General features: G+C 31.4%; 1 protein-coding gene and 2 long non-coding RNA genes across 4 annotated transcripts; 2 read left to right on the plus strand and 1 right to left on the minus strand.

The window, feature by feature from the left end:
* On the plus strand, positions 1–26,110 carry LOC143076032 (inter-alpha-trypsin inhibitor heavy chain H3-like). The gene is made up of 15 exons (XM_076251647.1): positions 1–194; positions 4,859–5,022; positions 7,110–7,220; positions 8,254–8,486; positions 9,617–9,780; positions 11,735–12,023; positions 13,912–14,591; positions 15,276–15,363; positions 18,220–18,411; positions 20,341–20,415; positions 20,825–20,899; positions 21,306–21,380; positions 23,622–23,732; positions 24,983–25,291; positions 25,805–26,110. Exons 1-15 carry the CDS (start codon positions 93–95, stop codon positions 26,020–26,022), a joined length of 2,886 nt encoding a protein of 961 aa, XP_076107762.1. The 5' UTR covers positions 1–92; the 3' UTR covers positions 26,023–26,110.
* LOC143076036 (uncharacterized) lies at positions 2,174–4,809 on the plus strand. 2 transcript variants are annotated; one of them, XR_012978518.1, is made up of 3 exons: positions 2,174–2,875; positions 3,424–3,491; positions 4,253–4,809. It is a non-coding gene; the product is annotated as an uncharacterized LOC143076036 (long non-coding RNA). The 2 variants fall into 2 exon arrangements; XR_012978517.1 differs by having other exon boundaries at positions 2,180–2,676; positions 4,253–4,808.
* Positions 11,549–15,899, minus strand: LOC143076043 (uncharacterized). Its single transcript, XR_012978519.1, has 3 exons — positions 15,835–15,899; positions 14,288–14,435; positions 11,549–11,619 (listed from the first exon to the last, which is right to left on the minus strand). It is a non-coding gene; the product is annotated as an uncharacterized LOC143076043 (long non-coding RNA).
* Positions 26,111–26,952: the final 842 nt, after the last annotated feature.

Consider the following 26,952-nt stretch of genomic DNA (forward strand, 5'->3'; position numbering starts at 1 on the left):
ACGTTATATATTTTTTCACCTTTTATCACTTTCGTAAACACAATGTTGTTATAAAAGGATAATCAACCAAAACGAAATTGAACAAGTTTATAATGCACAGAAGTATCAACATGTGTGTTACAACAGTTTCAAAAGTATATCTTAACTTATTGTGCTTGCTGTTAATGCAAGTTAAAGAACAGGTACTTTCACAGGTAAGTTTTTTCTGCTATCATATATATATAATATTTTCTTTCGTCTTTGCAAGATCTATTGTATTCACCTTTGTCTACAAAAGTAATTAAAATGTTTTCACATAAAACAGATATACAACACATACCAATTTAAACTTCATCTCTCTACCTTCTCCCAAAAGGTAATTCAATTATGTGTTTTTCTTAACTTAGTAGTTAGGAAAGTTATTTTCGATAAGGGATTACAAAAGTTATATCTTAACTTTAAAATCGAATCGACAATTATAAAGGATCACCGTAATTACTTAATATTTCATTCGTGTAATGCAATATGACCACACGCACGATTCTTCTAAACGAGCTAACATTCATACAAATGTCAAATTTTGAAAACCTTCGAAACAAAAAACGTATTTGTCAATTTAGATGATACGCGTTTATGTATATATTCAATGTAGGATGTTATAAACTAGCACACAGAAATAATATTCTATGTTTAAGACAACATGTTTGTATAAAAACAAGGTAAGTATTACACCTTAAGACGAATAGATTAATTATCATTGTAAACAATGAAATGTCGTAGCTAATAAACAACATTTTCTTATTGTTTTGACCTGTTATCTATTTCTTGCATTTATATACGGAGTGTCATAGGAAAAAGTGATACGAAAATCTGCGTTGATTTGAATGGCATAAGACATTATGAAGACGTTTCCATTTAATATTTGTTAGGTCATTGATACTTAAAAAAATTCAGGACGATTTACATTTCGTCAATGACAACAGACAATAACACATAAAAAACTCAAACTCACTATCTTCATTTTGTTACAATTTATGTCATTCTGAAGCATTAGAGCGCATTAGTTATGAAAGGTATAAATATAAGTGTACTATATATTTTTTTATCGGATATTTTTCTTTCCACATATGCAGATATGATGGTGAATGAAATTGTAATGTTCGAAAACAATACTTAATGGTATAAACAATTTTCAATATTTTCACACACTTTTGCGAACAAGGGATCGTTTCGAAGTTAGGAATTATCTATAATTGAGGGACATTTTATTCTATAACTTAACGTTGCGAACTGGTATTTAATACCTGAAGAAACTGTATTCGACCAGGCTTGACGAGGGAATGGATCAAATGGTACCAAAAATTGCACTGTAAAATCGAATTTTATTTTTGATTTGTGTAATGCAATTACAATTGCAATATGCAATTTCTTTGTTTACATATTATATAATGTTTTTGTAGTGTTCATTGATGTCATCTGAATCCTCCTTAACTGAAGAATTGTATTTGCACTTGCCTTAATGAAAAAATTCATTTGTACATCTTGTAAAAACTGGGGATTTTAACGATACCTTAAAACCAATTTCATTGTTTCACTATTGACTACTGAATGTTACATGTTTACCCACATATTCGTTGAATACCAGAGGTACAAATCTGTGTAATTAAATATAAAGACAAAAAGATGTGGTATGATTTCAGCTTAAACAAATAAAATCCGATGATGTATCCATGGGTTAAATAAAGGCAACAGTAGTATACCGCTGTTCAAAACTCATAAATCCATGGACAAAAAACAAAATCGGGGTAACAAACTAAAACCGAGGGAAACGCATTAAATATAAGAGGAGAACAACGACATAACACTAAAATGTAACACACATAGATAAAATCCCACGAGAATAACAAATATAACATAAATATATAACATCAAAACCAAAGACATGAATGTCATCATACATGTTTCATAACGAAAATAGAAAGTATAAAATTTAAAATGTATAAGAACTTAGAGTAGAAATCACCAATCAGAAAATGAAATAATTGGTGACGAGATAACACATTTAAAAAAACACTGCCCGTGTGGGGTCAATAAAACGCTCGTTCTGATAAAACTATTTTGTGTTGTAACAATGCACATAATTGTTGTTTAAGCTTTTGGTATTATATGGGACAAGATCCCTAATGCGCCTTGAAATGAGGAACTCAAAAGTCACGTGTAAACAAAAATTCTCTGTGTAGTGATATTTGACACTTTTCTATGATAAACAAGTGACTGAGCTTAACCATTTGAGTTAATTTAGAAAGTAGGAGAACACAGAATAAATGTGTAAAATCTATGGAGCTATTAAATGTGTTCAAAGTATTAAATTTTCAAAGAACTTTTTGTGTTAAAAATGGGATTATTTACCATGAGGAGCCGCATCACAAAAGGATACTCGGGGTTTGCTAATTTACGGAAAAAGTAATCTCACTTCGTACCCCGAAAATTTAACCACATATGTCAAAATGTCTCAGCTTCGAAACGAGCCATCACACATATCCAAGTTAACGATATGGACTGAGCAACAGAAGAAAACGTTACCATTACGGCCTATGGAAAAACTAATGCGCATCTGTACACAATTTAGAAGCTCAATTCCAGAAGTTGTCGGACTGATTTATGGATGATTTCACCTGTACACCACCGAAAATGATGGTTAGTATTTTTTTATTTATACCTAGTTATCATAAATGGTTTAAGATAAATATTATTGATAAAGATCAGCAAAAACTCAAGGAAATTTTCGCTTTTAAAATACATTACTGGCACGGGGCTGAACACTTTTTTTAGGCACAATCATAACTTTGTTTACTTCCGAGAGATCCGAAAGGAATTTGTTTGCTACATTGAAAAGGCAAGAAATAACTTTTTAATATTATTAAATTGTAAGTAAACATGACACAATATAGTCTTTGTTATGTAATTATCACTCTGGTCTACAGGAATACCTGATAATCAAGGGAGATAACACACTTCATACGAGTAAAGTGAGATACATCATCGCATGTGCTTTTAACCAATGATTTGACCCCTGGTCAGTAGATATCATATGCATAAAAAACAGAAAAAACATTTACATGCTTTAAGAAAATCATGAATTATTATTTTTAATGCACATGAGCAAAACAAAAGATATTGTCATTTCTCAGCACTGAAAAAGGGGGAGGGTCAAACTTTTTTGAAAACAATATTTCTGCACCTATTCAATTATTAAGCTAGTTAGCTACTACCCATTGCTTCTAATACAAAAGGTTTAAATGAAGGTGGCTAAGCCACAAGGAAGAAGCATTTGTCTTTCTTTGTGATTAAACTTTCAAGAATAAGATTTTTCTCTCTCAATAATACTTATGTATTTAAATCAAATGATAACAAAGCCTGAGTATTTTTTTTGTCTTATTTCAGTTCCAGACGTATCATTATTTTCAACCTGAGATGGCAAACTAGAGGTTTTAAAAAGTCCTGAATAACTGGTAAGCATTTTGTTTTATTAGGCAAGCTCTAAATTGTTTTTTATGATATTTATGCAATTGAAATTACAGTCGGTATGTTAAAAATATGCTAATATGAAAACTGTTGCTATGGTCTTGGTATTAAATGAAAAGGCTTAGTTACAGATCGTTACGACTCAATATTTCGAGTTAAATCTTGCGGCAACTGTTTCTCATGTAACACTGCAAACTATATTTAGCACTACTTTGATCTGTCGTTATTTAATGACGCCATTATACATGTGATGTCACAATGTTTCCGTTAAGACCTCTTGTGGATTTCTCACTGATAAAAGGTTTTCACTGAAATACATGTAAAAAACATTTTTTTCTCAAATAGAATTATGTGAAAGGACAAGTTTTGAAAATTTGCACTATATTGTACTCTAATTATATGATATGGATGATTTCCAAGTAGTTTAGAGTGGTTTTAACAGTATTAAATACCAGATTTCCACTAGTAAGAATAATTATTTTGGTGTTGTTTTTTTAATACAACCTTCATTTTTGCATAATTTCTCTGTCAAAATGCACTTTAAGGCACAAGAAAATTTTGTAGAATGCTTTAACAGGGTCTGTGTATTGTAATAAGAGGTTATAATCAGAAGTTTTGTCCTTGTTTTGACTAGTGAAGGTATTCTGGAAGAAATTACTTATACATACTCATTGTATTCAAAATAAATGAATATAGCGACGAAAGTGTCATTGCCTTATAGTGCTAAAACAACTTTATTTTTTTTCAGAAATGGACAAAAATACACAGATTTATTCAGAATGTTATACCGATGAAGATCACATAAAAATATTTGGAAAAATCAGAAGTATGGATTTCAATATGGGACAAGATCCCTAATGCGCCTTGAATTGAGGAACTCAAAAGTCACGTGTAAACAAAAATTCTCTGTGTAGTGATATTTGACACTTTTCTATGATAAACAAGTGACTGAGCTTAACCATTTGAGTTAATTTAGAAAGTAGGGGAACACAGAATAAATGTGTAAAATCTATGGAGCTATTAAATGTGTTCAAAGTATTAAATTTTCAAAGAACTTTTTGTGTTAAAAATGGGATTATTTACCATGAGGAGCCGCATCACAAAAGGATACTCGGGGTTTGCTAATTTACGGAAAAAGTAATCTCACTTCGTACCCCGAAAATTTAACCACATATGTCAAAATGTCTCAGCTTCGAAACGAGCCATCACACATATCCAAGTTAACGATATGGACTGAGCAATAGAAGAAAACGTTACCATTACGGCCTATGGAAAAACTAATGCGCATCTGTACCCATATGCTGCTGTCAAATGTTTATCAAGGACTAATAAGTTCTTGTATAATTTTTTCCAGACATTAAAACCAGAGATAAAGTCGATGCACATTTCATCAGACATCTACTTCAGATTTGCTACAACAGTAGTGGAGACTAAAATTCTCAACGTAAATCAAGAAGCATCAGAAGTTATGTTTGATATGACTCTACCAGATTCAGCTTTTATAACAGACTTTACAATGTAAGACCATATTGCTTTACTTTTACCGATAGCCCACGATATGGTCTTTATTGAGAATTAATTATAAGAAAAGTACACAGTATGTGACAATTAGTAAATGTATGCTCCCAAATGTATTATACGATAAAATTATCAATCAAACTTTGTATAACAACATTTCACTACCTTTCCTAGTGAATCTCAAACAAATTCTTCTAAAAAAAAACCGCTTCATTTAAAGGTAATTTTGAAAAACTAAGAATTTTCTTATCCCACGCATAGATTACCTTAGCCGTTTTTGGAATTTTGGATCCTCAATGCTCTTCAACTTTGTACTTGTTAGGCTTTATAAATATTTTGATATGAGCGTCACTGATGAGTCTTATGTAAACAAAACGCGCGTCTGGATACTAAATTATAATCCTGGTACCTTTAATAACTATTTGAGACTAAACATGTACCCTATAACGGCCAATCAGTCAATCAAAGATAATAGCATCCTTGAAACTTTCGAAGAGATGACTTCAACAGAAAAGTATATTTATTTCATCAATCCCTTACTCTTAGTGACGTACTTCTATTTAATAAAACACGTAAATTATAATTAGAAGCAGCACTTCAATAAAAGTAGAGGATCGATGAAATAATATACATTTGACATTTTGTCATTGAAGTATTGCGATGTTAAATCAAATCAATATTTACAGATATCAAGTAGTACGAGTATAGGTTAAAAGCTGGATGTCTTTTTTCAATTTGCGCCAAAGTCTAAGATTGCGTTTACGTTTGGTAGCTTGTTCAACATTTTGGGACCGTGTGACCTAGACGATGAGAAATAGAAATCGCACTACATGGACAAAATGCATATACAATTTTCTCCTTATTCCTTTTTTTCGTTTTGCTATTCAAGGACTACTCGACTATTACACAAAACGAACCTTTATTCAATCAACCCACTTATAGTAGCAACGTGAAGATGCTTATTATACATGTTATAAATTCATTGATACAAGGTTGTTGCCTACATCATTTAGGAAATAAGAATGCCAGTATTATTTGATTAACTGTTATAGGATATGTTATACTAAATATTGTCTTTGGCAATTCACAATTGCCAAAGACAAAATTTTAATATAACAGAAATATGAGAAATGTATACCCATTATTATCTTACCTTCTATACATTTCTAGAAATATGATTGGTTAAAAGCGTCCGCGTAGAGACCGTGTATATTTCATATTAGGTTAGAAGGGAGGCGGGGCTTATTTCATACACGGTTGTTAGTGGTGTTACATCCCTTTATAAAAACAATACGGTACTGAGAAAAAAAACTTTAACAGACGAAGAAATTGATGATTAAGATTGAAATAAATTCATAAAACATATTTAAACCTAACAAGTTGTTATTGTTGGCATCTGTTTTTGTAGGATCAATGGAAGTAGTTTCTTAATGCTAACAGTATTGAAGACTTGCTCATTTTGATAGGTCACTAGTCTAAATTTCACACGTTATGATAGTCGGTAAGATAAATTCGTTACATAGTGTGCTAGTGACGTAATACGGTATATATGGGGGTCAGTAAATTCTGACCCCAAATATACCGTATTAGGTCACTAGCACACTATGTAACTAATAATACATTCCATATATTGTCTGCCATTTTTCTTGTTGACCCCTTCACCTATTGCTTTTGATTAATATATTCTCATCAAGTATTTCAAATTTATACAGATGACGGCTCCAAAAATCGGAGCACAAAATATTAACTCGTCTTGAGAACAAAAATTCAATCAAGTTTAAATCTAGCATTTTATTGACTATTATTTGTCTGTTTCTCTATATATTGTACCTTAAATATAACTGTATTGTTTGTCGATATTAAGATATATCTTTTGAATTTTCCCATAAGAATCAATCATGTTTGATACCCCAATTTCATATCGATCAAGTCAATTAAAAGTAAGTTGGTCGAGGCATAGTATAATTCCCACGAATAATTGATGTTTTTTTTATATTTTTTAACATAATTCAAACTGATGCATGTGTTTGCTTAATTAGAACTTTAAAGTCTACATCACGATCACTTACAAAAGCTATATTACACAGGGAAATAGGAGGCAAGCGATATGCTGGTAATGTGAAAGAAAAGGAGAAAGCTAAGAAACAGTTCGAAGAAGCAAAAAGTCGCGGTGAAAGTGCAGGTCACATTGCTGCTTCGTAAGTGTAAAGATTTTAAATCTTGCATACAATACCTTTAGTCTCTCAATACTTATTTTATTCAATTGTTGAACTACATTTGCCAGGTTTTCTTAATAGAAAACATAAAGACAACAGTAGTTTATCGCTGTTCAAAAGTCATAAATTGATTGAGAGAAAACAAATCCGATTACAAACTAAAACCGAGGGAAACCCACCACTTATGAGAGGGAAACAACGAAACAAACGACAATGAAACACACTGACACGAACTATAAGGTAACAACTCCAATTTTACTGACTTGCTACATGACATTTTAAGAAATAATGGTTGGTTAAACCTGGTTACGTGGCTAGCTAAACCTCGCGCTTTTATGGCAATGTTAAGCATACAACTAAAATGACAACAGTACATGACAGGAATACAGTACAAATAAATTGCAAAACAGAACATTGAACTGTCCATCACACGACTGTTTCAACGCCACAAAAGTGACGTTTTAGGTAAACTTCTAAATATTTGATATAATTCAGGATTAGGTTTTTAAGTATGTGATTTGATGTATTTGAATAACAATTACAAGAATATTAATACAGAAGTGGGTTAGTGACTGCATTATTAATTGTATAATCTAGTTTTGTCGTTATTTCTACTATTTCAAGAAATAGAAATTATGATTATTACTATAAATTGATACAAAGAATGAAAGTACAATATGTTTAAGATTTTCTGTAATTTTCTTGCTTGTAGTATGTACCTATTAAATTTCTGAAAATATGAGGTTATTGTCATTACATTAACACATAAGTTAATCGCGTTACTAACCTTTCACAACAGTAAGCAGATTTGAGAGCATTGTAATGTGTTTTACCCGGTGTACGAATTTTCAACAAAACAATTGAATGGTAACAACAGTACAATGATGAATCAATGTTTGCATTATCATACATTTAACTGTTAAATGAAAGTATTTTGTCATGAATAGAAATGCATGGAAGTTAGCAGAAAACTTTTTCATAAATTCAGTTAACAATATAACATATGTTTTTACAGCCCACGAACTTCAAACAAGTTTAACATACTTGTTAATGTGGAGAGGAATGCATCGGTTGTTTTCAAACTGAAATATCAAGAATTGCTGAAACGAACCCTTGGATCATATCATCACGTGATTTATGTAGATCCTGGTCAAATAGTGGAAGACTTTGAAATAAAAGTTTATATAAGTGAATCAAGAGATATAATAGATCTATCAATACCACCACTTGATGGCAAAACAAAAGTTGGTAAGAATATTTGTATAAATAAAAATTTAAAAGGGGAAAACAGCATATTCCAAAAGGATTTTATTTACTATGTTTGCAACTTCAGGCTCAAGAAAAATTACTGCATATTATTTCAAGCATTTCCCGGAATACCAAATTTGGGAATTAGATTTGAATGATTGTAGCCTCGAGGAATTAACTATTGCACAAAACCAAGATAACGAAAATTGTAAAGTCCAAACGATAGTTAGTACATCATCACAAATAAGAGCCATGTTTTAACTTGAACTAAATGAAGTTAATATTCGAAAATATAGAATAAAGCCAAGTATCATCAGCATTAAAATAGATTTTCATATCAATAGTTTCCACCGTTTAAACCTTACATTTTTACAACTTGAATACATGTAAGACTTTTTAAACCCTTGTAATATAACTGTCCATTTCGTTAATGAGACCTTTAGGCAATTTCGTTTTTTCTTTGAATCCGGTTTTGGAATTGCAGATTGTAGTTTTACAAGAATGAAATATATAAGACCAGCTTTAAATAGCAGCGAATTAGAACTTTGAATTAACATTTTTATTTTCAAGTATTTTAAATTTCAAGTTATAACATAAAAGATAGTTTAATAATGAATGCAGCTTTCATTAAAAGTTTGAACAAGGTTTTTTAACTCCTCTGTTTGTGTTATTCTTTTTAAAACGTTTAAATCAAAGATCAGTAAGTTGCTTTATGATAAATAGGGCATGCAATATACAAACATGTCATAGGAATGCTTGTTTAAATATTTAAGGGATGACTGTAATATTTTTTCTGTCTATGAAGAAATAACATAAACAATTTGGTGCACACTGAATAACGCGCGTAGCGGGTTATTTAACAGTGTGCACCACATTTTTTATGTTATTTCGAATAGACAGAAAAAATATTACAGTTATTTCTTATAATATAATTCTAAATTCCATTTTAAACCGTAGAAAACCATGAAAAAACGTTGATGACGTCACGGTCACATGACTAAATTATGTCTATGGGCTCATAACAAAATAACGTCAGCCAATCAGAAGACGCGTTACATCCAAAATTAAATTATAAGTAGTTATATAATAAAAAATCTAACTTATTAACCATGAACTTTATTCTATTTTAGAAAATGTTAAATTTGTTAATATTAAACATGTTTCACCAAAGAGAATTGACATAAGATACGCTCCAAATGTTCAGAATCAGAAAGCAATGTCAAAACAAGGTATCTCTGGACAGTTTAAAGTGAAGTATGATGTAACTAGGGACAAAGATGCTGGAGATTTATTGGTAAAGTTTGGTTTTTTTTTTTATTTTCATAGTACAATTTAGTTTGTTTTATCAGTTGCTAAACATGTTGAAGGCCATATTTAAGGTGGTATGGGAGTCTAAATTAAAAATGATAGAATTTGTTCATACTTTGCCAAAACGTAGTATTTATTGATATATATTCAAAAATATAATAAAAATGATAGGTCACCGCGCATTTTGTCAAGCTACAGGTTGTGATAAAATGACACATTTTGTATGGATTATACAGGAAAAACATCATTATGTGATTAGAAGCTAAACTCAATGATAGAATTGTAAACTAAAATACGAGAAGATAGCTTTAAGAAAATGCTTTGAGAATATCAAAAGAAAAGATAGGGTCACTGTGCGTTTTTTCCCGGCTAAAATACAAAATAGCAAAATTTCATGTAGATTCCTTCAGAAAATGCACCTTCAGAGTTACCTTCCTTTAAAATGCTATTTAAAAACATTAAAAATTAAGCAAAAAAATATATACACTTGTAAAAATATTAAAATTTATAAATTATAATCTTATAAATTGTTCTTCTAAATGCAAATTCACATTAGTTTTCTGCATTCCTACATCAAATTTTGCTAATTTATTGATAATCTTGACCCCAGATTCTCTTGTTTTTACAATCCAAGTTGGTGAAAGACCCCCAATACCACCTTAATTGTATATATATTCAATATAAAAAAAGAAGATGTGGTATGATTGCCAACGTGACAACTCTCCACAAGAGACCAAAAAGATACAGAAATTAACACTTATAGGTCACCGTACGGCCTTCAACAATGAGCAAAGCCCATACCGTATAGTCCGCTTTCAAAGGCCCCGAAATGACAATGTAAAACAGTTCAAGCGAGAAAACTAACGGCCTTATTTATGTACAAAAAATTTACGAATAACATATATGTAACACATTAACAAACGATAACAGCTAAATTACAGGCTCCTGACTTGGGACAGGCATATACATACAGAATGTGGCGGTGTTAAACATGTTAGCGGGATCCAAACCCTCCCCTAACCTGGAACAGAGGTATAACAGTATAACATAAGAACGAACTATGAAAATCAGTTGAAAAAGGATTAACCCATCAGATGGAAAAAAATACAAGTGGACGTTCATTTGAACTTTTGTGAGCAGCTTTCTCTTTGGCAATCATACCAAATCTTCTTCCATTTTTTTATGACTTAAAAATAATTAATTGTTCAATTGTTGAGAATGCCTTGACATCTTGCCTGATAAGCAATCAAAAGAACAGTTTACTTGAAGGCAACTATAGATAGCAATCAGGCAGAATAATGAACTTGAAGAATTATTTAATATCTTTTTTTTCCCAAATTGAATTAATTGCCTTATTGCGATTGATAAAAATCGAAACGCAACTAATCGCACATAGCACATAACACAGAATGACACTGTTACAAAGTACCTATCTGATAATACACACAATAGCACAACTAGTTTCAAACCAAACACAACTGATAAAAAAGATCACGATCTAAAAGCAGTGCACTGTTCACGGATTCAATAAGAAAAATGCCGTAAACTGTTTTTTTTTTTTGGAAAATAATTGTGTTGAATTAGTGTTTCATTGACATATTCATTATCTATTTAAGTGTTTTACCATTTAAAAACGTACAAGATACAACGTTTCAAAAATACATATTGGTAGTCATACCAACACAGTCCAATGGCTGAGTGACCGTTAAGTAGAAATATAAACAAACCAGACTGCAGAGATCATTCAAACATTTATTGGTTTCAATCGTTCTGTACAATATTGTCTTTTTTCTTTTGTGTTTGACGATCATATGGCATCACTTGTCTACAAAAATACGGAATATAAAACATCTAAACAATTAGAATCACTTAAAACATAAATAAAACAACGAACCAAATAATCTTAAAGTCATACTAATTGTGAAGATTATATTTTACAGGTAGTAAATGGATATTTTGTTCATATGTTTGCCCCAAAAGACATTAAACCGCTATCTAAAGATGTGATGTTTGTGTTAGACAAAAGTGGGAGTATGCAAGGAAGAAAAATGAACCAACTGAAAGAGGCAATGAAGCTAATCATTCAGGATATGAAACCAGAAGACAAATTAAATATTTTGTTTTTTGACAGCAAGTTTGATTGGTTAAGCAAAACCGAAATGTTAGAAGGGACACAAGTTAATTTTGATAAAGCAAACAGATTTATAGACCCCGTTATTGCTAGGGGAGGTAAGTTATTTTAGTTCTACTTCTTAAATGAACATTACAATTTTTGATATTTATTTGATTTCTTATTTCATGATAAACTTGAAGTCAAAGACTAAATAAAGAGATCAAATATTGCCGGATTTCAACAAATATCTGAAAAGGATATATGTGAACAAATGTAATGCAGAGCTCAAATAAACACAAACTTTCGTTTTCGTCTAAATGCTCACACTTAGAGGAACAAAAGGTTTCGTAGGTTTTTTTGCTCAACCCAAAGCTTTAAAAACTTTTCGACTTTTTTTACAAACAAAAATCTCCTCGTAAGGTTAGATATGTCGAATAATATTACTCCCGTTCTTCAGTAATCAGTTGAAGGACAATTACTGATTAACATCATAAAGAATGATGGTGCGTCATTTGTTGGAAAGATAATAAAACCTCTCTTATCATATGCAACTTTGGAATTTCGGAACCTCAATATGCTTTAAAAGTTCATACATTATTTAAGATTTTTTACTTTGAAATGCAATCGTCACCGATGAGTCTCTTGTAGACAAACTGATGCGCTTCCGACTTACTAAAATTATCCCAGGTGGTATTGATGAGACAGCCTCATATTTTTAAAATCATGTCTTTTCCTATTTCTATTATGTGATGACCCTCTCGTAGACCCTGGATCTGACTAGTTATGGACTCTAAACTAATTCGCAGAAAATTGATGGTTCAATGTTTGATTACGTCCGATAACAGTTAAACAGTAGAACAAGTAAATTCCAGCCTATCGGAATTACAAAACTGTTTATGCCAATACATTGACTGAGAAAAAAAAAGAACTACTTTAGGTGACAAGGCTATACAATAGTTAAAGATATTTTAATGAAATAATGTTGTTTCGTTACCTGAACAAGGTATGTTTCATTTTGTCATTCAGAGAATACACTCTTTGTGCATTTATTGGTTTTTGGCCCTCTAATACATGAGGACATTTTCAAACTGTACTGTTTCACAAAACGCTCGCAACACATTATTTCATAAAACTCAAATCAAGCCTAATATTGTTTGAATCAGCCGCTGATAAAACAGACACATTTAACTAACATTCTTAAATTTTTAAATGTACAATTTCAATTGCAAAGCCCCATCCTCATATCACCCCATAGAATATATAATATACAATTGACATACTACGTTCTTATGTTTTACTGTTATACCACTGTCCCAGGTTAGGGGGATGGTTGGGATCCCGCTAACATGTTTAACCCCGCCACATTATTTATGTATGTGCCTGTCCCAACATGCCCAGGTCAGGAGCCTGTAATTCAGTGGTTGTCGTTTGTTTATTTGTTACATATTTGTTTTTCGTTCATTTTTTTATATATAAATAAAGCCGTTATTTTTTTCGTTTGAATTGTTTTACATTGTCTTATCGGGACCTTTTATAGCTGACTATGCGGTATGGGCTTTGTTCATTATTGAAAGCTGTACGGTGACCTATAGTTGTTAATGGCTGTGTCATTTTGGTATCTTGTATACAGTTGTCTAATTGGCAATCATACCACATCTTCCTTTTTATATATTGAGTGTTTATTAATATTTCGTATGTCTTCCTATAAAATACTATTCATTTAGATTTTGAATTTAGCAAGGCAATGACCGAATTGAAAAATATCTCCGTCTGTAAATTTTACAAAAGTAGGCCTCGATCTTTTTAAAGGCAAACATATTTTCTCTGATAAAGTCATAATCTGTCTATCACGGGCATATTACCGAATTTCAATGGTACTGTGTATCTTACGGTCCGAATTCAATTATTTTAATAAACGAAAATTAGACAGAGACCATAAGATCAGTGACGGAAAGACAGTCTTTGCAATTTGTGATTAAATTAGTTTAACAAAAAACTTTTTAGGAACAAATATCAACACAGCAGTAACAGATGGAATAAAACTTTTAACGAAGCACTTAGATACTAACAGATCAGCTATAGTAATGTTTCTAACAGATGGACGTGCAACTTCGGGAGAAACTTTACAGAGTAATATTTTAAAAAATGTAAAAACTGAAAATGAAGCCAGAGTACCTATCTTTAGCTTAGGTTTCGGAAACAATTTGGATTTTAACTTTCTGAAACAGATGTCTGCACAGAATAATGGATTTGCGCGACGAATATATGAAGATTCGGATGCCTCTTTGCAGATAAAGGGATTATATTCTGAAATTTCATCCGCTCTTTTAAAAAATGTATCTTTTGATTATGTCGGTGACGTTGACATGAACACACTTACACAGACCCGTTATCCATCGTACTTTGGAGGTTCAGAGTTGATAGTTTCTGGAAAAATGAATTCTAACGGTTCTAACATCGTACCCCGTGTCACGGGTTGGAATAATGGATACATAGATCTGATATGGAAACCAAGACCAGTTCCAGACCTGAAAGCAATTACCACTGATACTGATTTAGCAAAAATAACAGAAAAAATGTGGGCATATCTCACAATTAAACAGTTGCTCAAAGACATCGAGGATGATATAACGACCACTATGAAAGACAAAATTAAAGCTAAGGTTATCTCTTTGGCAACAAAAGTAAGTTTGATTTCTGATCCCGTTTGACGTTAAACGTATTTTTCTAAACAGATATTGATAAAATTACCGAACGGTATATTAAAAAAAGTGGGAAGGTAAAAAAAAATCAAATTGGACAAAATCAACGCTCGACTTTATCAGTCCAAGGAAGGAAATGAAGTACATGTAATATTCCTGTCCTAATACAGGTGTTTCCAAAGTAAATGATGGTTTTATTGCTACCTAAATACCCCAACTGTATTGAACATGTTATTTGGAAACAGTCAAAGCTTTGTAAACATACATTACAAACATCAAACACAACTGTTTATTTAGTGTAGGAAAAATGACATATACAAAGAAAGACAATAACAATTAAAAACAAGGAGTAAACCAAGACTCACAAAATCAAAGGACATTTACATCAACAGTTATCAATAATAAATAAGAAACAACACGAACTCTAGTAAAAACCGGGAGTGAAATCAGGTGCTCCGGAAAAAAACTGGACAGTTAATAAAAAACATATTGGAAAATCGGACATTAATATTATGATTACAACAATTAAACAAATTTATCTAAAGGGTTTTATCCTTAAACCGAAGTACTAAACATTGACTTACTATTGCTTTTTTAATATATATATATACACAAATATTTGGAGCATAATGAACATATAAATGACACCAAAATTTGTCTTTTAAGTACCAGTTTGTTACTCCCTTTACATCTATGGTAGTAACTGCACCTGAGCTCCGACAAAAGAGACAACCAAGACCGTCCAGCAGCCAAAGTGAGTAGATAATCATAAAATACTACGGAATCTCATTTTCGAATTTGTTTTTTCTCAAGAATACAAAGCACTTTAAAATATAGATAAACCAAAGTAAATAACACATTTCAAACAAACAAAAATCTCTGCTTATTGCATCAGAATTTATATCATATACTAGTGTTTCCCTAAATCATATCATGCATTTTTTATTCATAAAATAATGATTAAATTTGCTTATGAAGTATATTTAAGGTTTTAGTTTTAAGGATAATTCATAAACTGTGGTTTCCAATACAAGTGGTCACTTATCAATACGCTTAAGGCTTTTTAAAGAATTTCTTGTAATTAAGCAACAGCAAAGTTGTATTAGTGAACAAATAGTCAGTACAGTTTTGTGATATAGTATTTTAGTAAACTAGAAATTGATAAACTAGAAATAAAATAACAATTTTCAAAGGTACCAGGATTATAAATTAGACATAAACAAACCTTTTAGCGAATCATATATGGCCGTGTTCACATTGACCTAAATTCGGTGTTGTGTTAGTGTAACTCACACGTAAACTAAACACAATTGCGTTCCCATTGATAAAAGTAATGTTTACATGTAGTTTAAATCATGTTTTATCTACACACAGTCGATAGTCAATGTAGGCCTTGTGTAGGTTAAGTGTACACAAAACTAGGCATTTAGGACATTAGTTTTACCGTGTATATATTTAAGGAGGAAACTATTTTTGAGTAAAATTGATATTTTTGATAATTATTAGTATAGTTCTTTACAGAAATTGTTGTCTAAATTTTACAGATTTTTTGTTGTTAAAAACAAATTCACGTACTTTATTAACCCCTGATTAAGACTCAAAGCAGCATCATTGCCGAACCCATAAAGCAGGAACCAATTGATTTTCGGGGGGGTGGGGGCTATTATAGTTGAGTATAAAACATAAAGGCATGGGGGGGGGCTATTATAGTTGAGTATAAAACATAAAGGCATGGGGGTGGGGCTATTATAGTTGAGTATAAAACATAAAGGCATGGAGGGGGGGGCTATTATAGTTGAGTATAAAACATAAAGGCATGGGGGTGGGGCTATTATAGTTGAGTATAAAACATAAAGGCAAGGGGATGGGGGGTGAGCTATGGATTTTGTTTTGGAAAGTTTTTGGCCCTGAAAAAAAATTTGTTTGTTTCACCCTCAGTTGCCACTATATATATATTATGCTAAAATTGATTTCGACTTGTCACCAAAATTTGTCCTGGAAAAATCAATAGCCCACGCCCCTCTAACCCCCCCCCCCCTTTTTCCCTCGCTAAAAATGAAGTAAATAGTTGCTGCCTAATTCATTTGAAAAGGTCTTCCCGAATCGACTTGACGTACATAGAAATATTTGCCACTGGTCTTTACTCAAACAACGATTCACGCATAAATGCATGACTAAAAAAAGTGTGGGGTAAATGATATGTTTGTCTAGTATCTCAGATCCGTTAAATAACACTTAAAATAAATTTTAAAAAACGTGACCCTATTCTTTTACCAAATACTCCTTGGAGAAGAAATACCATTTGAAACAAACAGAAAAGATAAAAATTTAGAGATCCCTAATAACTCAATCCTTTTTTTTCGGCTGTAAGCACGCTGCTGCAGCTAACGTTTTCTAGTGCGTAATCGAGACATCTCTAGTATATTCAAACTACTGCAAATTATAATAATGGCTTTCATAAAGTAGTAACCACTTAACTTAAAAAGGGGGAGGGTTATTTTTTTTTTATCTGAGTAAGATTTTTTTTCGCGCGTACGTTTTTATTCCTTTTTTTTCGACGCTGGTGATCAAATACATTTTTTTTCAATATTTAACACTATAATGTATGGGGAAACTCTTTGATTCAGAATATTTCTTTTATCATCTGTATGATCATTTTTTTTTTTATCAAATTGGGGATCGGAATATTTCCATTCCCACCCCACCCAACCCCTTTTTTGAAGTCAAATGGTTGTTCCCTTACCGCTAGAAAAATTGTCCCAAAATTTTGAATTCAGTTCTACGTAATGAACATTTAAATGACACATAGTTTACAAGTGAGAACAAATCTTATGTACAGGTAGCTAAACATGGTGTATAGATGTGAACAAATGTAATGTGAAACCAGTGCACACTACACTAAACTAATTGTAAACATGTTTACTCTACACAGCGTTTGGTGTGAACACGGCCTATGATTCGTAGAATACTCTAGTTTTATTGTTGTGTTTATGCCCGTCACCTAACAAATTCTTATACACATGTTCTCAACCAAAAGTTAAGAGTGCACACAATATAAGAAAAGGCAGGACAAGTGCTACAAACGAGTAATCATTGAAATGTCATTTAACATTTTTTTTTTTATAAACTGCAACAAATAGCATGATGTACAATACATTATGCAAATAAGTCATGCATAATTTTACAGGAATGTATCTCCTTTATTCGGAGCTGTAATTTCATGTACGGTATTGGTTATGCTTTGTTCCTATATTGCCATTATCATCTTTTAAAATTTGTAAAGTTATTGGTGTTTCTTTTTCTCTAAATGGTACACACTTACCAGACACCTACCATTTTACGATTGAAATTTTTAAACTATTAATGTAGTGATGATGCGAGTGTTGAATTCATATCAAGTTTTCGATATATACAAAGCTTGCAAAGAAAAATCGTGTTAGATTTCACTTCATTTCAAAATTTAAAGATATATATAACTAGGATGAATAATTAATACATGTCTAGCAAAAGAACACGATGAAACGTTTACATTTAATGATACAATCGTCTATATGTTATGATAAAGATGAAATTAACACTAATACAATGATTTTTTTAAATTTATTCACAGCCCATGGTATTAGTTCTCAACATCTCGCTAGTGGTCCCACTATTTTTCGTAGTTTCAAACGACGGTTCCACAGTATGGGACCCGGGTCTGTATCTCATTTTCCATCAAGTAGAGGAAATATTGGAGTTGCAGTTATGGGTGGCATTGGCGGAGGCGGAAGAAGTTTTAGCGTGCAAAGCTTTAAGAGACCAGGTATTTAGCAAAAATATTATTCTTTCATTTGTTATGTGTAAACATGTCAAGAAATTGCCATGTCAATTGCCTGAAATATTCTTCAAAATACCTATTCGGTAATTTAAGTCTTTTTTATTGATACTATAGCTTTTCTAAGTATGTCAGTATAAATGTACCCAAGGTGTTTGATATTTTGGGTTAAAAAAAAAAGGAATTTATATGAAATTGAGAATGACAATTGTCTTTTTCTGACAGTTTTGATTACATACTCTTACGATTTTTGTGATTTAAAATTATCAATATTTCTTCTAACATTGCGATAAAGTAACCCTTGTATTTGACACTTACCTTTTCAATACAAAATAGGTATCAAAAGTACCAGGATTATAATTTTATACGTCTACATAAGACTCATCAGTGACGCTCAGATCAAAATAATTAAAAAGCCATACAAATACAAAGTTGAAGAGCATTGAGGACCCAAAATTCCAAAAAGTTGTGCCAAATACGGCTAAGGTAATCTACTCCTGGGGTAAGAAAATCCTTAGTTTTTCGAATAATTCAAAGTTTTGTAAACAGAAGAAAAATTTAATCAGCGTTTTGAAAATTCACGTCTTCAAAGGACTTCACATGCATATACATGACTTTATTTTACCTGAAAGAGAACTGCTAAAATTAAATACTAGACAGTATGTTTGTAGTAAAGTTTTGTACAAAGAACAAAAAGAACAGAATTGGAATAGTCTTTTTTAAAATAAATGCTATTTCTATATTCTTGAACCGAGTTGACTCGTTCCTGATTGATAATTAAACAGTATAATCGCCAAACGTTCTGAATATGCACATTAAAGCATTGATTTTGCCGTTTAACAACCGTACATCCATCGTCATCCATCAGTTGTTGCCAAAATATTTTTGTTTTTATTATTTGATGAACTGGTTAAACAAAGAAAGCGGTTTCTTGTATTTACTCTAATCGGGAACGCCGTCCTCACTCCCCAATTATATTATTAAACGAAAGCCAATGATGTATATAAACTCGAATATATGGTGATGTACACGACTGCAAGCGTGTTTGCTTATAAAATGGCAAAATACATGCTATAACTTGCATGTAGTTTGCCATTTTATTAGGCAAATAATTGACTTCCAACAAAGACTATAATAATTCAAAATTCAAAATTTAAAATTAGGGCAGTTTTACAGAACAGTACGGTGTCTATAAAAATTCATAACAGTAGACCATGTCAAACTGTATTGAATGCTCCATCATTAGCTCACAGTTGTTCGGACAACATCTACCAAACTAATATAATGATTGGCATGATCTATATATGTCAATACGTGGAGCCATGAAACAAAGGACTAGTGGTTATTTATATGTGTTACACCTTGACAGGCATTATAAAAAATGACTAAAATTACCTAGACATTTTGTAAAATGACTGAAATTTTTAAACAAAATTCAACAAATTGCCTGTTCATTTTAAGGCAATTTGTAGGAGAAGGATATCATTGAGATGTAAACGTCTCATACTTTGCATACATCACCCGCCAAGCTAATCCAAACTCAGTAAAAATGTCACAATCGGATAGAAGACACAACAAGTAAAATTACAGATCAGACAACTATTCAGATATCTAAATTTATAAATGCTACAATCGGGAATAGAACATTATCGAATAAATAACAAATCAAACGAATACATCTATACTATTTCGGCATCTCAGCAATGTATCTTTTATATTGGTAACATATTTTGATATTAATCAAATACAATATGTGTATGGGAGTAGCATAATAAAGGGTTGCAATATATTCATTTTTTAAAGATTGATTGATTGATCATGCTTTTTGCCACCCCCATTGAAACATAATTGTTACTAAAATTACAAGTCAGAAATTATTATCTTAGAACGAATATAATGTTGTTGTTTTTCTTTCAGCTACGACAATACGACCAACGACAGATACCACCCTTGACGTTTCCACTATCTCTAAAGGAACTGTCTTAACTCCAGGTATCTATTTTAAAATTATTGTTACGCAACGTACAATCTGTTAATTCTTGTCTTCACAAAATATAAATGAACGATGACAGAGTAAGCAACAGTATATAAACAGTCACATTCTGAAATTAAATCCCCAGACTTGAACAGGGATGCAAAAGTCGTGTCCCCTGTTTTTACAAAATACTGAATAAATCACCAAACATGTCACGATTTCTAGTTATATTTGTATCAGTTTTATTATTCAACTAAAACCTATGTATGGAAGTAGCATAGAAAGGGTTACAATATGTTAACTTATAAACGATTGATTTATTGATCATACTTTTTGCCACCCCTCATTAAAACATAATTGTTACCAGAATTACAAGTTAGAAACTATTACATAAGAACCAATAAAATGTTGTTGTTTTTCTTGCAGCTAAGACAATAAGACCAACGACAGGTACAACCCTTGACGTTTCCACTATCTCTAAAGGAACTGTCTTAATTCCAGGTACCTATTTATTATTGTTACGCAACGTACAATCTTAATTCTTGTCAACACAAAATATACATGAAACGATGACAGAGTTAGCAATAGTATATAAACAGTCACATTTTAAAATTAATTCCCCAGACTGGATCAGGGATGCTAAACTCGTGTCCTCTGTTTTTACAAAATACAAAAAAAAAATAACCAGACATGTCACTATTTCTAGTTATATTTGTATCAGTTTGCTTTTTTAACTTTAACCTGAGTTTGGAAGTAGCATGGAAAGGGTTGCAATATATTCAGTTTTGTAAGATTGATTTATTGATCATAATTTTTGTCATCCCCCATCAAAACATAATTGAAATTAAAATTACCAGTCAGGAAAATTTATCTTAGAACCAATATAATGTTGTTGTTTTTCTTGCAGCTACAACACTAAGACCAACGACAGATACCACCCTTGACGTTTCCACTATCTCCAAAGGAACTGTCGTAATTCCAGGTACCTGTTTATTATTGTTACGCAACGTACAATTTGTTAATTCTGTCTTCGCCAAATATAAATGAAATGATGACAGCGGTAGCAATTATAGTATATAAACAGTCAAATTGTCGAATTGATTCCAAGACTGGATCCGGGATGCAAAATTCGTGTGCTCTTTTTTTTTTACAAAATACTGAATAGAATCAACAGATTGGTCACGATTTCTAGTTACATTTGTATCAGTTGAAATATTGTCTACAATCATAGTAAAAGCACTCTTATTCGGTTTACGTCATTTTTTTTCAAATTCAAAGGAATATTATGAGTTTTGATCCGCAACCCTTAAACAAATAAACAAATGTTGACGTGAATGGGCATATTGATCTGAATAGGTTGAATGACTTTACAATAAATTATTAAATTAAAACATTCTTTCGGTTATATATTAGATTTATATTTACGGTATATTTAGTACTGTTAACACGAATCGCGCTTGCATTCCATTCATAACTGTTCAGCTGATGTTCGAATTGTTCAGTAGTTTTTATTAACCTCAACGAATAAAACAATATAATGCATTGTCTGAAAAGGTCCTGTATGGAAGCAAATCATTCAGCAGATTCTGAAACAAGAATATCTAAAATAAAAAAAACATATACTCAAAACAAAACTGATTTATTTACGGTCACACTTTTCAGTTAATTTTAGGATTGAAATGACTGTTTAAAAATAACATAAAAATCAAATGCTAAAGAAATGCAAGCAAATAAAATATTTGCATGTATATATACATTAAATACACAACAATTGTACTCAAGTGTGTATAGTTTCTTGTGTACAATTTGGGAATTAGTATGGCGTTCATTATCACTGAACTAGTATATAATTGTTTAGGGGCCAGCTGAAGGACGCCTCCGGGTGCGGGAATTTCTCACTACATTGAAGACCTGTTAGTGACCTTCTGCTGTTGTTTTTTTCTATGATCGGGTTGTTGTCTCTTTGGCACATTCCCCATTTCCATTCTCAATTTTATAAGATGTCTTACTTCTGCTGTACTAGCAGAATATAACTTATTTGCTCTAAGTTGTAAAAAAACTCCAACAATAACAAAATGATAGCATCAGCGTGTAATTTCAATGTTATGTATTGGGAAAAATCAATGATTAATTTTGTAAATAACTGAGATTGATCTCTGAAATTTTTCAAGTATTATGTCTAACGAAAAAAACAAATACCATCTTCAGTAGAGTAATATTAGTTACATAGTGTGCTAGTGACCTAATACGGTATATATGGGGTCAGTAAATTCCATATGGGGTGAGAGCGAAGCTCGAATCCCCATATGGAATTTACTGACCCCATATATAACGTATTACGTCACTAGCACACTATGTAACGAATTTATCTTACCGACTATCTTAACGTGTGAAATTAAGACTAGTGATTCTCAAAATGAGCAAGTCTTCAATACTGTTAGCACTAAGAAAATACTACCATTGATCCTACAAAAACAAATGCCAACAATAACGACTTGTAAGGTTTAAATGTGTTTTATGAATTTGTTTCAATCTTAATCATCAATTTCTTCGTCTGTTGGATCTTTTAAGATTTTTTCTCAGTACCGTTTTGTTTTTTATAAAGGGACATACCACCATTACTAACCGTGTATAAAATAAGCTCCGCCCCCTTCTTACCTAATAAGGTATATAAAGGGACGTAACTCCACTACTAACCGTGTATGAGATAAGCCCCGCCTCCCTACTAACCTAATATCAAATATACACGGTTTGCACGCGGACGCTTTTAACCAATCATATTCCTGGAAATGTATAGAAGGTAAGATAAACTTATATACAAAAATTCATATAATTATATCAATTTCGTTCTACTTAGTGCTGCATTTAGTATAGACGAAAATATAGTATGTGCCACTCGATTTTAAAGTGAATATTTTAAATGCATTATACTTTATTGAAGAAAAAACGTTTATTCCACAAAGGCATCGCTTTACACATTTACGCTGGAAGTTATTACTTGAATATTAGTACAATTATTGATATCGAAAAATAATTACAGGTCAACCCTATATAATCTTTTATTTTTGATTCGGTACGCAAAGCAAGACTTATTCATAAACAACTAGGATATGTGTATTCCCAAAAACTGCAATATGTTTTACATTAGCAGAACAACATGATTGAAATTGCTTTTTGTTATGCCAAATATGTTATTAATTCATTATTTGTCCTCTGTATATAGATCAAAGATCTCCTAATTTCTTCTTACACCTGAAAGGATCAGCAGTACCTCTCTGTATGAACCTAAATCCAAATGACACAGGAAGGTACCAGTTCTTATACAGTTCAAGAAGTAAGATATTTGAAATATTTGAAATTAGTCAAAACTTATTTCACGTAAATAGATAGCTGAATAATCTACAGACCTAGCTACGTAATAAATTCCTACAGATTCGTAAGTGTCATCAATTGAATGTTTGTTTATTCTGATTTGAGTACAAAATCGGATAATAATTTTAACAGTCTGCCTAAAGTTTGCTGTTTATGTGTAGTCCCCGGTGTCCGCGCATCACCTGATTTCGTCATATCAGCAATGTTTCTGATATAGAATCATTGCTGTCAAATTTTATCAGATTGAAATAAATTTTGATCTGCATACTTGGTAGTGTATTTGGTTCAAATTCAATAATATTTCGTAGCATAAAATCTTTCTTTAATTCAAAATATGCTATTTTTAGCAGGCATGCGCGTAATCACCGGACATTTGAAGAACTCTCAACATCTCCCTAATTTTGAACACCAATTACGCAAAATCTTTAGGATGATACCAAACAAAGTCCGTACGGTGACCTATAGGTGTTAATTGCTGTGTCATTTTGGTCTCTTGTGGAGAGTTTGTGTAATAGGTAATCATACCACGTCTTCTTTTTTTTTTATATATACAGAAGATTTTATGAAATAAAAGAATGTTAAGAATTTGTTCACATAGCATTATCCGATTATTTGTTTTATCAGTTAAGTAAAGTGAAGTTAAAAGTCTTAGGTGCGCGGATACACTGGATAGCCCCGTAGTCAAAAGCTATGAGGTTAATTCCGAACCCAAGAAACGTCTAATTTTGACAGTTATATCCATTAGAAAAAGGTGGCAACACATCATCTCCAAATGTTTTCTCATAAAGTGACGTTATTTTTTCACAAAAAAAAGTTTTTCATTCTGTGCTCGAAAGTTTTTATTTGCAAAAATAAGAAGAATTTTTAAACGGTCGAAAATTTGCCAAGAAAATATATTGTAAACAACTAAGAATTTAAGATTACAGATTTCAAATTATAAAATGACAAAGACTTCGTCAAATTTACATTATAACTAAAACTGTATATCTTATGACACTGATTTATTTCTAGGACATATATATGTATAGGGTTTTACATAAAATATTGGAAAAGTTGATACATTATATGAAATATTTCCATTAACGTACAAATTTTAAACATCTATTCAACATTTTGAAATGCAAACATATAAATGCTACTCGAAAATGTCAGTCTCATTTCAAATGTTAATATTGATATATATATATATATATGTGTGTTTGTCAATTTCAGAGCCACAAAAAGCACTTCATATAATCTTTGAAAAGACAATAAATCAACAGAAGAAAATAGAGAATATAAAAGCTGTCGAAATTCGGGAAGGAACAGAACAACAATATTTGGACTCTACGGTTTTAAAAGTATCGAATGCCACTTCGAATGTTACAAAACTATGGAATGACATCGGCAACAAAACAACGACCAATTTTCCGTCATACAATTTAACAGTTGCAGTATCCCCTTCTAAAGACCCGTTATTAGGTTTACAGCTGCATCTTTACATACGACAAAGTAACATCGCATTTGCTACGGGACCATTACGTAAGAATTGTTTAAAAACAACAATTATCATACTTGATTTTCAAATCGCTCTTCAATTTTTGATATTGTATATTGTTAAAAAAAAATCACTTTGTCTCTGTAAAATATCTTCAAAATGTACGTGCAACAAAAGGATTTTCTCTGTATTACAAACCACATAAATTGTCAGTTACACCTTAATGTGCGTTTTCCCAGTCAGTTTTAGTTACATGACCTTTTACTACTACAACATGTAGCTATAGCAAGGTAATTGAGCACTATTTTTTTATAAAGCATTTCGTCTTTTAATTATGGAGTACTTATTGTTGAACCTCACAATTTACGGGCTGTCTAAAAGATGTATCTCAGTCTTTCGTTGTGAAGTACATACATTTGTATCAATATGTTTGTGTGAAATTTTATATGTGCTGTGCAATGTAGAAGACGCGTCAGTGTTAATAGTTTTACTAGTGTGTTCACTATGCCCCAAAATGTTTGTTCAGTTTATTATGCTTCTTTTATATATTTTTATAGGTTGGTTTGTTGGAATGGAAATTAAAAGCTTTGGGTTAGAGTTGATTGTGAAGCCGAATGCAGGAAAACAGTTTACCGTCAAAAAATTTAAGTTATTGAAGTCTACGTCTGTATCTTCATATCTAACAGATTCGTGCTGGTACATAATCAACCCAGAAAAGGAAATTCCACAATGGGAAAGCTTATTTCAGCAAAAAGATGTCGATACATGGTTATAATTAACACGAAATCCATATGAAACTTTAAAATATATCAATTACAATGTATATCTGATATATCATATAAATAAAACTTTTATAAATATAACGTTTGTTGATATTAATATTCAGTTCATTGCACTTGTTTTCGACAGGGGTTAAGACATACTGTTCGCGTAAAAAAAGCTTGAATATTTGTTACAAATTATCCAATCATATGTTAAAAAAGATAACAATGAAAAATGAATACAGCATGTCAAAGTCAGGTGGTTTCGTTAATAAGTTTACAAACAAATTAACGGTTGGATTCGAATGAATTGGCATTAAGTGTACTCTAAACAAAAATAAACAAAGTGCATCAAAATAGTAAACTGATGCAAGTATATATATTTTCACATACATGTATATAGTTCCAAACTCTTGCAAGCGGCAATAACTACAATAAAGATACACAATTAAAAAAAACATTGTGTGGCAGATCAGTATTTCACAAGTAAAAAGCAACTCAAGACTACGAAAAAATAAGTCATTTTGGAATATTATGATGTTAGTAATACAATGTAAAACCTTGAACAATCCATGTTGAATTTGAGTTGATAATGCATTGCTATCTGACCCAGTTACAATCCACCATATTAAGACTTTTGATATCCTCTCTCAAATACAATGCACTGTTTCTCTAGCTCAATGTTGTCTCAATGGAAGATTCATTTTTTCTCATTGAAAGTTGTATTTAGAAAGACAAATTCCTCTATCTTATTAAATGATATTCAATATTGTTCATCATGATACTGTCACAATCTTCTAATACAGTATCAACAAAGAATATATTACTTTATAATGTGTGACAGACCGACATTTTCAGATATTGAAGGCATTACGAATAGCCACATATATACACCGTACAATCGTTTGTGATAACTTAATGTTTTGATAAATTTCTTCAGCAGG

The sequence above is a fragment of the Mytilus galloprovincialis genome, chromosome 1, assembly GCF_965363235.1.
Source record: "Mytilus galloprovincialis chromosome 1, xbMytGall1.hap1.1, whole genome shotgun sequence".
Classification (NCBI taxonomy): Eukaryota; Metazoa; Mollusca; class Bivalvia; order Mytilida; family Mytilidae; genus Mytilus; species Mytilus galloprovincialis.

What these genes read in the sequence shown, in the direction of transcription:
- LOC143076032 (XM_076251647.1), top strand. Translation starts at nt 93, where the DNA reads ATGCACAGAAGTATCAACATGTGTGTTACAACAGTTTCAAAAGTATAT. An exon ending in CCCCGTTATTGCTAGGGGAG is followed by an intron (nt 12,024 to 13,911) that starts GTAAGTTATTTT and finishes AAAACTTTTTAG; the next exon opens with GAACAAATATCAACACAGCA. An exon ending in TTATCTCTTTGGCAACAAAA is followed by an intron (nt 14,592 to 15,275) that starts GTAAGTTTGATT and finishes TTGTCTTTTAAG; the next exon opens with TACCAGTTTGTTACTCCCTT.